Raw genomic sequence first — 15,242 nt, 5'->3', positions numbered from 1 at the left:
AGTTATTTCTCATCCATCAACTCTAGTAGTGATGAGGTAAATGAGATGGTGTTTTTTAAGCTCACATCTTATTGTGCACCGCCCTAATAGGATGGTAGAGATATACCTTCGTTTTTTATTTTTATTTTTTTGTACCTTGGTTTTTTTAACCCATTATAAAAAAATAAAAATAAAATTACTTTTTCATTTTTTCTCTTTCTTCACTTAGCCATCCTAAATTCTCACCCACTTAGTCCAAAAAATCGTAATTATATTCCAGATTGCATGTGAGCTTTGAGTTCAATTTTCGTTTTTTTTTTTTTTTTTTTTTGACTGATCGTTGTTTTTTTAATTACCATACGATTTTGATTTTTTTTTTCCAGTGTAATCTTCAGGTCCCAAAAAAATAACATTGGCAATATTGATTACAAGTTACAACCTTATACACACTGAATTGCGGGAGATGGTACCAGTTGAAAGAGTTGCAGGTAATGATATCTTCTTCCATAGCACGGGAAACAGTGGAGTGGAGTAATTTAACTTGGTTCTTCAATTGGCAGTCCCTGTGTCATTGCTTTGTAGAGATAGTCTATAAAAATAAAACATCATACCTGGCCAGCACATAAAGAAAGTTCCATCTCTTTGATGTTGGCCATGGGCTTGCAACTTGTAAGGCCTTGACCAAGACCTCAAATTTATCACAACAAACTATTGCATGCAGAAGTAAATGTATCTTTAATGACTGAGCATTGGTTTCCAATATTCTGAACTTTGCAGAAAGCTTCTCAGAAAACAGATGACGTCCCACCTAACTTTTTCAAAACCTTCACTTTTGGAAGACTTCAAACAGAGGAAAGGGAATAAGATAATTTATAGAAGAACAACACAAACGACAACCTTTTTTTAAAGATATATACATAAGTAATACAGGTTTTATTAAAAAAAGAAAGAAGGGCAAAGCCCTAGTACACGGGAAGTATACAAGAGCAGCACCAAAGTACTAATATCTAATTTTTTTTATTGGATTTTTTTTTTTTTTTTTTTACTTGAACTGACATCTAAAGTCAACAGCTAGACAAAACAAATAAGGGGGGGGGGAAGGGTTGATATTGATGTAGGGTGTTATTGCTAGTATTCAAAACTTCACGAGATTCTACAGGCTGCTACTTGGTTTCACTATTCCCTGAAGCTTCCACCCACCAAGTCCTGCCAAAGCAAATGCCTGTGTATACCAAACAGAGTTAAAAAGATATTGAGGAATATGGGAAAGGAAACTTGTTTGGTATATCCCAGATTATGGCCAAAAAAAATCCGATAACATGGAGTCTATAATTAAAATTAACTCGTACAGAAACCCCATTTATTTAGAGACATCTGATTTAACCAACTCAGGGTCAGGGGGAAAGAAAGGTACATGAAATGCTGTGTTTTTGGAGATATCCAATTAGGGATAAAGCAAATAATAAATAAATTCATGAAGCCTGCAATATAGATGGAAAAAGTGAATTATAAATAAATTCCTGAAGACGGCAACATAGATGTTAATTTCTATTTTACCTCACAAAAAAGCATCTTTTTCACTCTCCATTTCCCAATTAGAGATACTATAGACTTTTCTTTCTATAGTCAAGAATGCATTACCTATAAAAACATTCTAAAAAATCTGTCCTCCAAGAATGAAGGTCACATGCAAAGGAATGATGACCTTAGGGTTAGGGAGAACTGACATCAATTCATAAGAACCCAGCCATTTAACCCATTTCTTATTGGCAATGCTAATGGACTAGGATGAAACTTTGCAAAAATGTTACTTTTCTCCTTCAGAGTGGACATTTAAGGCCACTCCACCTTCAGTATAGAATTCATTTGCCACACACAAAACTGCATCTTAACCATAACCCCATATTTCCTGAGAAAGGCCACTGTAAAGCAGTTAGAGCCCGCACTAAAAGGTCTACGTCATGAAAAACTATAAAATCCTCTTCCTAAAAAAATTGAACTGCTAAACTTTTAGTCACCAGTCTTTTACACCTAGTACATGGTACGCTCCTTTTTTCAGGTCCTACATTGTAAGCTGATTACTTGCCCACACACCCATGAATCTTTCCTCACCCACCAACCAAAAAGAAATCCTAAGCCTAACCACTCATTCAATTACCAGATTTCACTCAATGTGGCTTAGTCGGTCCTAATTGGTTAAGAAATTTGGTGATTTTATTGCATATTTATGACACCCAAAAGAACAAAGAAAAAGAAGAAGAATAAAAATTTACACTATGTAAATGTTTGGTCGGAGGGATAGAAAATAGGCGGAATGAGAAGGGAGTTGATAAGCAAAACAAGGTGAAAGTAAGAGAATTCCACCTCTCCATCATGTTGTTTGGTGGAAAAAAGAGGAAAAGTGAAAAGCGGGCAATGCAGTAAAGATTATAAGTTACAGCTACACCATATTTCAAAAAGAATTTGAAGAGGGAAAAAAAGTGAGTTTCTACTCTTCTTTCTAAACAACCTCTCCCTTCCCCTTCCATCTCCCCACCAATCTGCCCACTTTTGGATAGGATTGATTTGATCGGTCTAGAGGGTTATTGATTCCCCCTCTTCCCACTCTATCTCCTTTTTCCCCATATCAAACATATGGATTCTACCTCTCCCTCCCACCCTTTCCCCTTCTCCATTTTCCCTCCTACCAAACATATGGATTCTATCTCCCCCTCCTACCCATACCTGTCTCACTAGATGCATGTGTAAGTTACCCATAATTTTTTTCTCTTTTCTGATGAATAAGAAAAGCCTAAATTTCTTGATGCCTAATTTTTTCCAATCTTGGAGAATTCCTAAGTTCAACTTTATGGTGACAAGTCCTACTGGCTTCAAGTCTGAAAAGACCATTCAGCTCTCCTTTCTTATCTTCCATCCTATTGTAATATCTTTACCTCTTACATTCTATTCCAACAACATATTCTCTGTTAAGCCTTTTGATTGCCACCGTAAGAGTTTTTTTTTTCTCCCCACTAGCTCCAGACCGTTCCACGAATGAAGGATAGAAAACACCCTAAAATCAGGATGTAATCCTTTTTTAGTATACCTTTCCACCGCAGCCAGAGAACCAACTATGCAAACGGAAATGTAGTCAAACAATTTAAAAGTACTAATATTAACAACATTTCCAATACATGTTAGCTGATGATGCCAATGAACTCTAGTTCAAATGGCTCCCTCTATAATGGGCTGAAGTGTAAGGTCATGGATTCAAGACCTATGGGATGGATGAGTGACTTATCAATAAATTTTACCTAATGATGTATATCCATTAATGGTAAATTTTCCAAAATAAGGCATTTTCAATTGATTTCTATTTATCTCCCAATGTCAAGATATAAAACATTCAGTTTTTAGTGGAATAATAGCTCATTGTATTTCATTACATACAAATGCATTACTGAACCTATAACACAAATAATGATACCAACAAAACATGACATTCTTCAAAAATATATTCATTTGAGAAAAGAAGCCAAACCTCTTCCCAAGATTTCCCAGTAGCTTCGAGCAAAGCAGCATTGCATGTCTTCAATTCTACTGAGGCACCTGTGAACATTGAGGCTGCCTCCTCCCATCCTCTATTATGTCCCATACACCTACATAATTACTAAATAATCAAAAATCAAATTATTTTCTGGATAATGACATAGTAGCATGAGGTATTTGAGATTTTTCAGATTCAGTATTTGTAAGCTTGACATACATTGTTAGTCTTAAGCTTTTGGGCTAGATGGTTTCTAATAAGATTCAACAAGGATAAATGTCAAAAACCATATTTCTGGACATTTTTCTATCTTAAATTCTTTTACTCATTAAGGATATAATATTACTTATCCAAAAATGGAAAGGGAGAGGAGAAAGATCAATACATAAATGCCCGAAAACATATCATAAAACAGAAGCCAGGAAGAAAGGCCATATATATAGTACATGTTTTCTTTAAATCAGATTACCAAACAAATGAGTGGGAAAAATTTTAGCCAACATTAAACACATAGACTGGATATATCTTAAATGTGCATTAACCATTCCAAAGATGTCTTCACATGTTGAAAATGAATTTAAATTGAAATCTTATGTCTTTAATGGAACCTGAAGACAACAATCCAGCATCTATAATGGAGCCATCACCAAAAACTTGAATCAACACTGCTTCTAAACTCTGATTTACAAAGAGCAGGACTACCAGGGGGGTGTTGTCAAACACCTTTCCGCAAAATCTCCATTAGGATGAAGGGTTTTAAGCACATAAAACTGTGCAAATGCATTTCCATCATGTAGTATCATTACACATAATAAATAAATGTTTAAATTAGTTTGTTGTGATTGGGGACACAAAAGTTCAAGTTACATAGTAAAATTTAAAGTACCACATTGGCATTTGGGCTTGAAGTTGGTTATAGGGTCCTCTAATTTCTTCCATCAAATTTGGTTATAGGGTCCTCATACAATTCTCTATTTAACAGCTTGAAGTGCACATTGGCATTTGGGCTCATTATAAAGATACCTCAGCATAGCTTTTGCCATATGCAAACTCGAAAATACTCACTAGTCAGTATGAAGGTTATAGATAATAAAATGATTCTGATTTCTAAACATGGTGTTAAAATAAACAAATGATTCCATTTTCCTGGGGTGTCTACTATTATTAAATATAAAATACCTCATGCATAAATTGTGACAATGAAAAAGCTAATTGGAGGGAGTATAACTCACATTACTGTAAGTATCTCATCCCTTGTATATTTACAGATAACTTGCTGAATATGGTCTGCAGTCTGTCCATCCATAGCGGCAATGGAATAAAAGCTTGAAAAGAAATGCACCTCAGCTTCCAGAAAGCCTCGGACTTGTCCTTGCATTATCTTAAGGGTCTCCCTCGTTCGCAATGCATTGCTGGCACCAATTCATCAAGTAAGCATTTCGAAGCATGTAAATTGTTTCATTAAAACTAGAAAATTGAACTCTGAAAATTGATTTTGTATGAATGTTAGAGAAGCATTGTTGAAAATGAAGAAATCCTAACCTACACAGAATGAGTTCAGGGATCCAACCCAACTGTTGGAGTTTGTGAGAAACTCTTGCAGCATCGACTTGCCCTGCTTTACTTAGAGGGCGGTCATGATCTATGAAAAAAAGAGAAAATTAAAATCACTACAAACATAAAGACAAAGAGATTATGCCAATTATCTGATAAATTACCAATTGACCCAAAAACTTAAGCTGTTTAAATAGGAACCAGAGCAGAAGCAGGGTTTGAACTCATACCACATGCTCTAATACCATGATAAAATTACTGATTTTCCCAAAAAGCTTAAGCTGTTAAGAAATAGTAAAAGTTTAAACTTTTAACCATTATTCTAACATTATAGAAGGAAAATGCTTAAAAATTGAAACAAAAATTTGGACTTGACATAAACATAGTAAGTTTGTGATTGTGATTGAACATGAAGAAAAGTTATTCTACATTAACAAACTGGTCCATGACAAGAGTCCTAGTTTTATAACACATAGAATCTGCTTATTATAATGATAATGATAATGATAGCCACCCATTATTCTAAAAAATAAAGGAAAAAGATAATGAAAGTTAATACCTCGGAGTGAAGTGTCTTCCCAGGAACTCGTGGCATGGCGAAGAAGAATGAGGCGACGAGTAACTGATTCAGATTCAGATTCAGAGAGAGCTTGGCCCTCCACTGTCTCAATTGTTGGAGATGAAGATGACGATGTTGAACGAGTGAGAGGGACCAAACGCATAGGGTTCCTTCTTATTCTTCTTCTACTAGCGCTGGATTTGACACTGACTAAGCTCTTATTGTTGGGAAAGCAAACTGAAACTTGAGGAGCTCTGAAAATGGAAATGGGTTCGAGTAGTAATAGTGTTATATTACTCACTGACACTGTTACTGCATTCATTACTGCTTTTTTCCTATTTTGGACTTCAAAATTTTCGGAGCTGACACAAGTAACACAACAACAACAACAACAACAGACAACCTTAAAGACTTCGGAGAGAACTAAGGAAGTATGTATGATTTATAGATTGAAAGATTGAATTTGATACGCTATCATCATCATCATCCTATACTTCAGTTGTATTTCCTTCTCTTTCTTTTATAGGTATACCCCTCTACTCGCACGTGCCTACTGAAAAATATATAATCTTTGTTAAATAGAAAAAGAAAAATAATATTTATCAAATAATTAATATTTATTGAACATACGTCAAAGATTTAAGTTTTTAAGGAGGGAGCTTCACTCATCTCATGTATACTTAGGTTAGATTATAGTTAAATTTCATCAAATTTTTTTAAAAAGTTTTTATAAGAAAAGAATGCTTTAAATGGTGTCATTTGTTAACAAATTTAGACAAAAGATTGATTTATTTTAACATTGCAAGAAACTTTTGACAAAAATTAATCCTTGTTACCGTAGGGAATAATTTAATATTTAAAAATAAAAGTTAAAGGTTAAAGTGAATTTTTTAGCCAAAAGTCTAATATCATTAGATCAAAAAAATTTCAAAAGCATTCTCCATATTCCCTCCGGATAACGGTTATAGTTTTTGCTCATGGAGATATATATGCATATAAAAAGAGTCCTCAATTGGGAGTGTTTAACATTTCGCCAAGGAACTAATATAGTGAACGAGGCAGTAGCTACCCATCACAATACACAAGAGTGGCAACTTTATTTATGCTACTTTCGGAACAATTTCCTAATTGATATGAATATAAAGGATAAAAATGAAGAAAAATAAAACAAAAAATAAAATAAAATAATGAAGAAAGTCTGAAATTAGGATTTAAGGATTTGTTCTTCTCCATAACATGTTCAACATAACCTTTTGAAAGCAAATTTAGATACTCTAACATAATTTTATTGAAAGCAAACTAATTAAACTAAGACTAGAGCATTTATTATACTTTGAGACTACTACATTTTCCAAACACAAAAAAAACCTAGGGGTGTGGAGAAAAATTATTTCACCATAGATAATACGCATCACACCCCTAGGTTTTTTTTTTTTTTTTTTTTTTTTTTTTTTTTTTTTTGTGATTGGAAAATGTAGTAATCCAAAAGTATAATAAATGCTCTAAATTAATCCTTACCCAAAAAATAGAAGAGTGCATGCTCAGAGGCTAGTATTTATTAAGAATGCCTATTTTAGGCTTGAAATTTATGAAGAAAAACTATTATTTTTTGATGGGAAGGATTCTTCTCCACTTTGAAGTGTGAAAGAAAGGTTTGCATGAACATGTCAGTGCTTTACGCGCGTGCTCAGAGGCTAGTATTTATTAAGAATGCCTATTTTAGGCTTGAAATTTATGAAGAAAAACTATTACTTTTTGATGGGAAGGATTCTTCTCCATTTTGAAGTGTGAAAGAAAGGTTTGCATGAACATGTCGGTGCTTCTTCTCTCTAACGTCGTCGGTTACTAAGTCATTGATGGAGTAGATGAAGACACCAAGGCTCGGTCTACCGGTTTGAAAATCCTAATACGATTCGTTGATTCCTGTTGAAAAAGCAAAAAATTTTAAGTAAAAATAGAGATAAAAGTAAATGAACGTAAACAAAGGGAGATGTTGATAAGGATTCACCATCAACATCTGCTTTGCGTTGTTGGAAACGGTTTAAGGGAAGAGAAGTTTGTGTTGTTTTTATAGCAAGGAGAAGTGTTGACGCTTGTTAGTTATATAATTTATTTGAACGTGAGTTAGTAAAAGGTGTGCATGATGGAAACTATTAAAAACTGTTTAGTTTGAAGTTTATCACTTTGTTTTAAATTTGATTATTTTTGTTTGAGATTAAAAAAACAAAATCAAATGCTTTTTTTATTTTTATTTTTTTTAATAACAAAACGTGCTTGAAACGTGCTTTAGTTTTCTGCCAACCATCAAATCTAATTAAAACTCCTTTTACTTCACTTTTCTTTCCCCACACTTTTTTCGGTAATGCGGTAGCCATCCTCTCCTTTTACTCCATGATCTCACGTTTGTTTAATTTTTTTTAATGAAAAACGTGCTTATTTTTTTTTTTTAATAATAAAACCTGCTTGATTCTGTTAGAAGAGTTTGCTTCTTTTCTTTAAAGTAACCAACTAACCATACATAATTCCCTTAAAAAAAAAAAAAAAAGGTAACGAAGATAAAGAGAAGGAGAGGTATATGTTAATGATTTGCTAAATTTAAGGAGATGGATGGGAAGTTATAGTAATATAGTTTTTTAATAGGAGTGTTTTTTTTCCCCTTTAAATTAAAATAAATAAGAAGATATTTAAAAAAAAAAAAAAACCTGAAATCATGCAGTAAGGAAAACAAATTCTATTAAAAAAAAATTGAAAACGTTTAACCAAGAGAGTGGTCCTATTTATCACAAAAAAAAAAAGTGGTCCTATTTTGTTGGCAATGTTTTAGTGGGAGTTAAAAGACGTAGTTTTACCAAATTATCCTTTAGTTTTGTCTCTATTTAAACCTAGGGAAATAGGGGTATTTTGGGAAAAAAAAGCTAGTCCAAATAGGTGCAGCCTCTTAAATAATAGTATAGAAAATTAAATAAGAAGATATTTGGAAAAAAAAAATGTGAGATCATCGAGTAAGGAAAAAAAATTCTATGAAAAAAAAATTGAAAACGTTTAACCAAGAGAGTGATCCTATTTATCACAAAAAAAAAGTGGTCCTATTTTGTTGGCAATGTTTTAGTGGGAGTTAAAAGACGTAATTTTACCAAATTATCCTTTAGTTTTTTTTCTATTTAAACCTAGGGAAATAGTAGGGGTATTTTGGGAAAAAAAATCTAGTCCAAATAGGTGCAGCCCCTTAAATAATAGTATTAATAGTATAGAAGGAGTTTTTTTTTTTTTTTTTTTTTTTTTTTTTTTTTTTTAAATTCAAAATAAATAAGAAGATATTTGAAAAAAAAAAGTGAGATCATGTGTAAGGTTGAATTTAATCAACCATGTGTTGGCTTTATTCCGTGACAAATTTGCTTGTAATACAACACTTAGAAACCCTGTATTTAGGTGGGAATTATGTAAGGGTAGTGTGTAAGAGAGTGTGAAGAAATGCTCAAGACTGTGCAGTGAAGCAGGGACTTGCGGCTGGATCTCGCGAGAGGCTCGCGGCTTGCAAGCCGCCAAAAGTTGCACACGCGCAGAGCATGCAGGGAAGCTGAATAGTCATGTCAACTGGAGCACTATAGGACAAAAATCCAGACTGGCCACTCAGTTAGCTTGCGACTTGAACTCGCGACTCAGTTAAGTCGCGAGGTCAAGTCGCTAGCCAGCCCTGTTTTGGAAAAATTGACTCTTTGCATTCTATTCTCACACCAGTATAAATACCCTCATTCCCACAAAATATGTGTGGCCATTCAGAAAGAAAAACCCTAAAAGAGATTTCTTCAAAACACCCACCCAATTAGAGAGAGCTCCTCATTCTTAGAGAGAAATTTTTGTAGTCTCTTTTCATTCCCTCTCTCATTGTCATACCTATTGAGAGGAGATTTCTATCCAAACACTACCCACACCCATTTAGAGTGTTGAGTGTTTTTGGAGTTTTGGGAAGCATTGGAAGATGCCAAGGATGGCGGATGCTATGGATTATAGCGGAATCTGATAAGCTAGAAAAGAAAAAGGTTCGGTGTAACCTCGTTGGAGCAAGAAGTTTGGAGGGCTTAGGTACATTGGGTAGATTAGGCTTGGAGGGTCTATTGTTGTTCATGTATCCCAACTACATTTTCTAGTGGATTGTTTACCGCTTGGAGGGCGGCGGAGAGATTTTACGCCGAGGGTTTCGGTTTCCTCTTCGATAACACATCGCGTGTTGTCTTTGTGTTTGCATCTTCCTTCCCTTTTATCTTTGCCTTTTATTATCTGCTATGGGTTGTGATTTTAATTTGGCTTAGATAGTTTTTCCAATTCTATATTATAGCTTTTGTTCATTTTCCGCACACTAGTTGTTTGATATAAAGTTTGAATTGGTTAATTTGTAAATTGGGGGTCTAAACGTTCAAGGGTGTTTATACACATATTTGAACTTTCACTTGGTATCAGAGCGGGTACACTTGTTTTGGTTTTATTACCTAAGTGTGATCCTTGACCCCTTGTGTGTTTTGCCATCGATAATACTTTGTATGCTTCTATGGATATTGTTGATTGTAACATGCCATGTGTTTGTGAAAATGCTTCTATGAGTGTTAATCCTTATAATTATGATGACATGTTACTTGAATCTATGGGTGTTGTTGACAAACTCTTGAAGAAAGGAGCTAAGAAGTTTCAAAATAATTTGAGCAAGTTAGTTTGTGAAAAGGATGATTTGATTGCTAAACTCAATGAATCCAACAAATTAGTTGAGAAATATAGGAATCTTGCTGAAATTTCTTTTGAAAAGCTGAAAGAGTTTGAATGTTTAAATAGGGACTTGGATGCTAAACTTGTTTTGTATAACAAACTTGTTGATGATCTTAAATCTGAAAATGAATCTCTTAAGATGCATGCCAAGTGTTTGATTGCTGAACCTGTTGCTAAAATGGAAGAAAATATATGTTGCAATCATGTTGTGGTACCCGATTTTGTGCCTATTGTGTGTTCTATCTCAAAGGACAAATCGGTGTACATTCCTCCACACAAAAGAAATCAAAAAGTGGAGAGAAAGGCTTTTAAGCCTAAGCCTCTGTTTAGGTCCCATTCTAGGAAATTGAGTGGATCTAAGTTTGTTCCTACTTGCCACAATCACAATTACGGTGTGATCGGTCACATAAGACCCCAATGCCCCAAGTTAAAAAGAGAACAAACCTTTGCTGTTAGATCCTTTCCCAAAAAGCCTAGTGGACCTAAACACATTGTTTGTCACCATTGTGGTGCCTTTGGTCATCTAAGACCTCATTGCTCTAAGTTTCAAGCTCATAAGATAATCAAAAGAAAAGAGAAACTTGAGCTTTTTGGAAGTTGTGCTTTGAAAGCTAAACCGGATTGGATGGAAAATGGTAAGTTGTTGAAGAAAGTGGTTAATGCTCTTACCTCCTTGTCTATGTGCATCTCCGGTTCTCATTCTTCCAACCCTCGTCTCACTTCCCATGAGACACTCATTCCAAACAATCATTCCGTTTGGATGAGGAAGGGTTCCTATGGTTGAGTTTTTGCTCTTTTGGTCCTTGATCTAATTCTTTTGGTCCTTGATCTAATTCTTTTGGTCCTTGATCTAATTCTTTCGATCTTTGTAGGACCCTTCATGCATTAAATGTCATATCTTCATGCATTTTGTGCATCTTAAATTTATTTGTATGCATTGTTTTGTTTTTTATCTTACTTTTATATTTCAGTTTTGTGTGAGTAAAAAATCCAAAACCACATAAAAAGTGAAAAATTCAAAAAATTTGATCGTATATATTTGAGCACATATCACATGTGAGTTTGGCCTTGTACCTTTGTACAAATGGCTTTGTGCATTTACGAGCTTAGCTTGTTATTTTTGCACTTATATCTTTGTGGGAAAAATCTTGACATCTTTGTGTGATTGTTGTAAATCGATCTTCAAGCTTGTCATGAATGATTAGTCAATAGTCATGTTGGTTTTGATACATGCGTAGACTTGTGCATATATCTCTTCCCACTCTTTTATTTTTATTACTTAAAGAGCTCAATAAATGTAAATCTTAAAATGAAAAGAGATAATGAGTTGCAAAAGTCGTCGCACATACTAGTATTCGATTAGGAAAAAGGAAAGCGACTTATATGAAAATGTATGATGCCCAAAAAGCCAAAGGCTTGTTCATCAACTTGAAATATCACAAATTTCAGGCATCGATCTCAAAATGAGATGTTTTGATTCAAAATGATCAAATGCTATGAATTTTAAAGAAGCCAAATGAAAAGTTTCATCGTATGTAATCATTTTCTTGTGGGAGGTCATATATGTTCATTTCTATAATTGAGATAGACCACTTGACTTAGTACTAGTTGTGTATGACTTGATTGAATTGATCATTGAAACTTCACTCTAGACTAAGGAGTATTCCACATTTGATACACATACACAACACACATGCCTAATGTTTAATGAATGTCTTATTCATTTGTTAGATTGTACTTGTCCAAATGTGATGCGTGTGTGCTCAATTTTATATGGATTAATCCAAAAAGATTTTTGATCATTTTATATATTTTTGGAAGTGATTTTTATCACTCTTTATGTTCTTGTTTAGTGCCTACTTTGTTTTTCAATGTTTAAACATATTCTATTTTGAAAAACAAGTGTCAGAATTTTTGGCTATTCATTTTGGCTACTTGCGTGAGCTGCCAGCAAGCTGCGATTTTTGGCCACTCATTTTGGCGACTTGCAAGCTGCGAGTTCATACAGAGGGGTTTCGCGGCTCTCTCGCGACTCAGCTTGCGACTCGCCAGTCGCGAAACGCCCAGAATCAGCTTTTTAAAGAGTTTTTTCATGGGAAACTTGTTTTAAACCTCTTCCATCCTCTCTAAAACCCCCCTTTCAATATTTTTACTTCAAAACCCAACCAATTTGAATGGTTTTTCATTCCATTAACAATTCTAAGGTAATTATAAACTCTTTTCATTAATTTTGATCCTTAGATTATGTTTTGGAGAATTTTGTGCTCTTGGTTGGGATTTTTATCATAGGGGTTGGGAAAACTTATTTTTTGTCAAATTTCTTCATGGGATTGGTTTTTTTTGTTGATTTGCATTGGATGTTGGCCCCTTGTGGCAGAAAGAACATGTATTAAGGGTGGATTTCATGATGTTCATGTATTGTTTCACATTATTGTTCATAGTGTACATGCTAGGTGTTTGATAAAATGCCTCTTAGACATTTTCTCGCTTGTTTGGACTCCGATGAGTACCAAACTTTGGGGTTTCTCATGTTTCCTCATTAGGAATATGTTTGGTTCATTGGTTGTGTATTTAATACACCTTACCCCACATGTGCATTTTTCATGCATTGGTCATGCATTGCACACAGCCACCTCTTGCACACACCTTTACTACCCTTGTCATGCATTGGTCTAGACCCTGCTTCTTCATCCTAGTATATCATGTCTACCTTATGCTCTGTAGCATTCTACATTGTCTTAGGTTTGAGCTTCATTTTCTCATTCATCTCGCACCCCTCATTCATCATTAGCATTGTTCGTACCTTCATCTCTTGCCTTCGTTTCTTCTTGACCCTTTGTCTATTCTTGACAAAAAAGGGGAGAGTATACTTTAGAGACTCTTGTGCACATTCTTAGGGGGAGAAATTCTATTTCTCATGCACATTTGTAGGGGGAAAGATATTCCATAGGGGAGATGCATATACCAAGGGGGAGAAGATATTGAGTTAATAAGAAAGCTTTGTTTTGTTTGTTCCTCTTTATATTTGTTTTCTTGTATTGCATCATGTTTGTGTTTTGGACATGCATATATCCCTATGCTATTGTGCTCCATTGAATGCATGTTCGGATGATCGTTTGCTTTGCTATGTGATCATTGTAGTCATTTCTATATGACTGTTTTGGTGTTTGATCAAGTTGCTCACATATTTCACATCATGTTTACTTGATCGCAATTTACTTGTTACATTATACTTGTCCTTTTATTACTTGCTTTACCTTGAGGGTCTAATGTGTTTTGTGCAAGTGTTTCAGGTTACAAGTAAATATGTTCCTAGTGCATCACAGCTTCTCATCATTTTGAAGGGGAGAAACTTTAAGCACTTTTAGCTTATATTGTTTAAGTTTTTATTTAGTATTTTGTGGTTTGTACCCATGTTGCTTTTGTAAGCTTTTAGGGTTTGTTTTCATTTCTGTAGGCTTTATGGTCTGTACCATGCTTTATGCAGCCTTTTATACTTTGTTTAAATTAGTGTTTTTAACTAAATGTCATGCATTTTCTTGTTAAGTACTGTTACTCTTGTGCCCTTGTAGGATTGTTCCTAGATGCACATACTTAGTGTTTTGTGCATTGGTTGAGTGTTGGGCATACAAGTAACTTGCATTGTTCTTGTTAACCTGTATGTTCAAGTGTTCATTCCAAGTGTGAATGAGCACTGTGATCACTACCTTGTAGAGGTTACTTGTTTGATCAAGCCATGTTTTGTTTCTTAACTCAATTTTTGCTTGATCACATATTGCTTGCTTCATATGCATTTCATGTTTTTCTGCATACAATGATCATGGTGTATTGTTGTGTTTCAGGAGTTTCATGTTCATATGATTCAAGAGTTTCACAGCTTCTAGATTTAGGTGTGAGTGAGTTTTACCATTATTCCCAAACTCACGTTTAAGTCTAGAGTCTGTTTTAGGGTGTTTTGTCACGGAATAGCCAAAGGGGGAGATTGTAAGGTTGAATTTAATCAACCATGTGTTGGCTTTATTCCGTGACAAATTTGCTTGTAATACAGCACTTAGAAACCCTGTATTTAGGTGGGAATCATATAAGGGTAGTGTGTGAGAGAGTGTGAAGAAATGCTCAAGACTGTACAGTGAAGTAGAGACTCGCGGTTGGATCTCGTTGGAGGCTCGCGGCTTGCAAGTTGCCAAAAGTTGCACACGCGCAGAGCATGCAGGGGAGCTAAACAGTCATGCCAGCTGGAGCACTACAGGACAAAAATCCAGACTGGCCACTCAGTTAGCTCGCGACTTGAACTCGCGACTCAGTCAAGTCGCGAGGTCAAGTCGCCAGCCAGCCCTGTTTTGGAAAAATTGACTCTTTGCATTCCATTCTCACACTAGTATAAATACCACTCATTCCCACAAAATATGTATAACCATTTAGAAAGAAAAACCCTAAGAGAGGTTTCTTCAAAACACCCACCCAATTAGAAAGAGCTACTCATTCTTAGAGAGAAATCTTTGTAGTCTCTTCTCATTCCCTCTCTCATTGTTATACCTATTGAGAGGAGATTTCTATCCAAAAACTATCCACACTCATTTAGAGTGTTGAGTGTTTTTGGAACTTTGGGAAGCATTGGAAGATGCCAAGGATGGCAGATGCTATGGATTATAGCGGAATCCGGTAAGTTAGAAAAGAAAAAGGTTCGGCGCAACCTAGTTGGAGCAAGAAGTTTGGAGGGCTTAGGTACATCGGGTTGATTAGGCTTGGAGGGTCTATTGCTGTTCATGTATCCCAACTACATTTTCTAGTGGATTGTTTACTGCTTGGAGGGCGGCGGAGAGGTTTTACGTCGAGGGCTTCGGTTTCCTCTTCGATAACATATCG

At 34.9% G+C, this 15,242-nt stretch overlaps 1 protein-coding gene across 3 annotated transcripts; it reads right to left on the bottom strand.

Annotated features, from left to right (window-relative positions):
• Positions 1-343: 343 nt before the first annotated feature.
• On the bottom strand, positions 344-6,134 carry LOC115988497 (uncharacterized protein At3g52155, chloroplastic). 3 transcript variants are annotated; one of them, XM_031112069.1, is made up of 5 exons: positions 5,619-6,118; positions 5,048-5,147; positions 4,738-4,917; positions 3,500-3,617; positions 344-819 (listed from the first exon to the last, which is right to left on the bottom strand). In XM_031112069.1, exons 1-5 carry the CDS (start codon positions 5,938-5,940, stop codon positions 715-717), a joined length of 825 nt encoding a protein of 274 aa, XP_030967929.1. In that variant the 5' UTR covers positions 5,941-6,118; the 3' UTR covers positions 344-714. The 3 variants fall into 3 exon arrangements, with proteins under 3 accessions (XP_030967929.1, XP_030967930.1, XP_030967931.1); XM_031112070.1 differs by lacking the exon at positions 344-819 and adding an exon at positions 892-1,201 and having other exon boundaries at positions 5,619-6,134; XM_031112071.1 differs by lacking the exon at positions 344-819 and having other exon boundaries at positions 3,539-3,628.
• Between the last annotated feature and the right edge of the window lie 9,108 nt (positions 6,135-15,242).

The sequence above is a fragment of the Quercus lobata genome, chromosome 5 (genome assembly GCF_001633185.2).
Source record: "Quercus lobata isolate SW786 chromosome 5, ValleyOak3.0 Primary Assembly, whole genome shotgun sequence".
Classification (NCBI taxonomy): domain Eukaryota; kingdom Viridiplantae; phylum Streptophyta; class Magnoliopsida; order Fagales; family Fagaceae; genus Quercus; species Quercus lobata.
The sequence above is the reverse complement of the archived record's forward strand: the minus strand, read 5'-3'. Positions and strand labels throughout refer to the sequence as shown.

What these genes read in the sequence shown, in the direction of transcription:
- LOC115988497 (XM_031112069.1), bottom strand. Translation starts at nt 5,940, where the DNA reads ATGAATGCAGTAACAGTGTCAGTGAGTAATATAACACTATTACTACTC. An exon ending in GGAAGACACTTCACTCCGAG is followed by an intron (nt 5,148 to 5,618) that starts GTATTAACTTTC and finishes TTTTTTTCATAG; the next exon opens with ATCATGACCGCCCTCTAAGT. An exon ending in GATGAGATACTTACAGTAAT is followed by an intron (nt 3,618 to 4,737) that starts GTGAGTTATACT and finishes GTAATTATGTAG; the next exon opens with GTGTATGGGACATAATAGAG.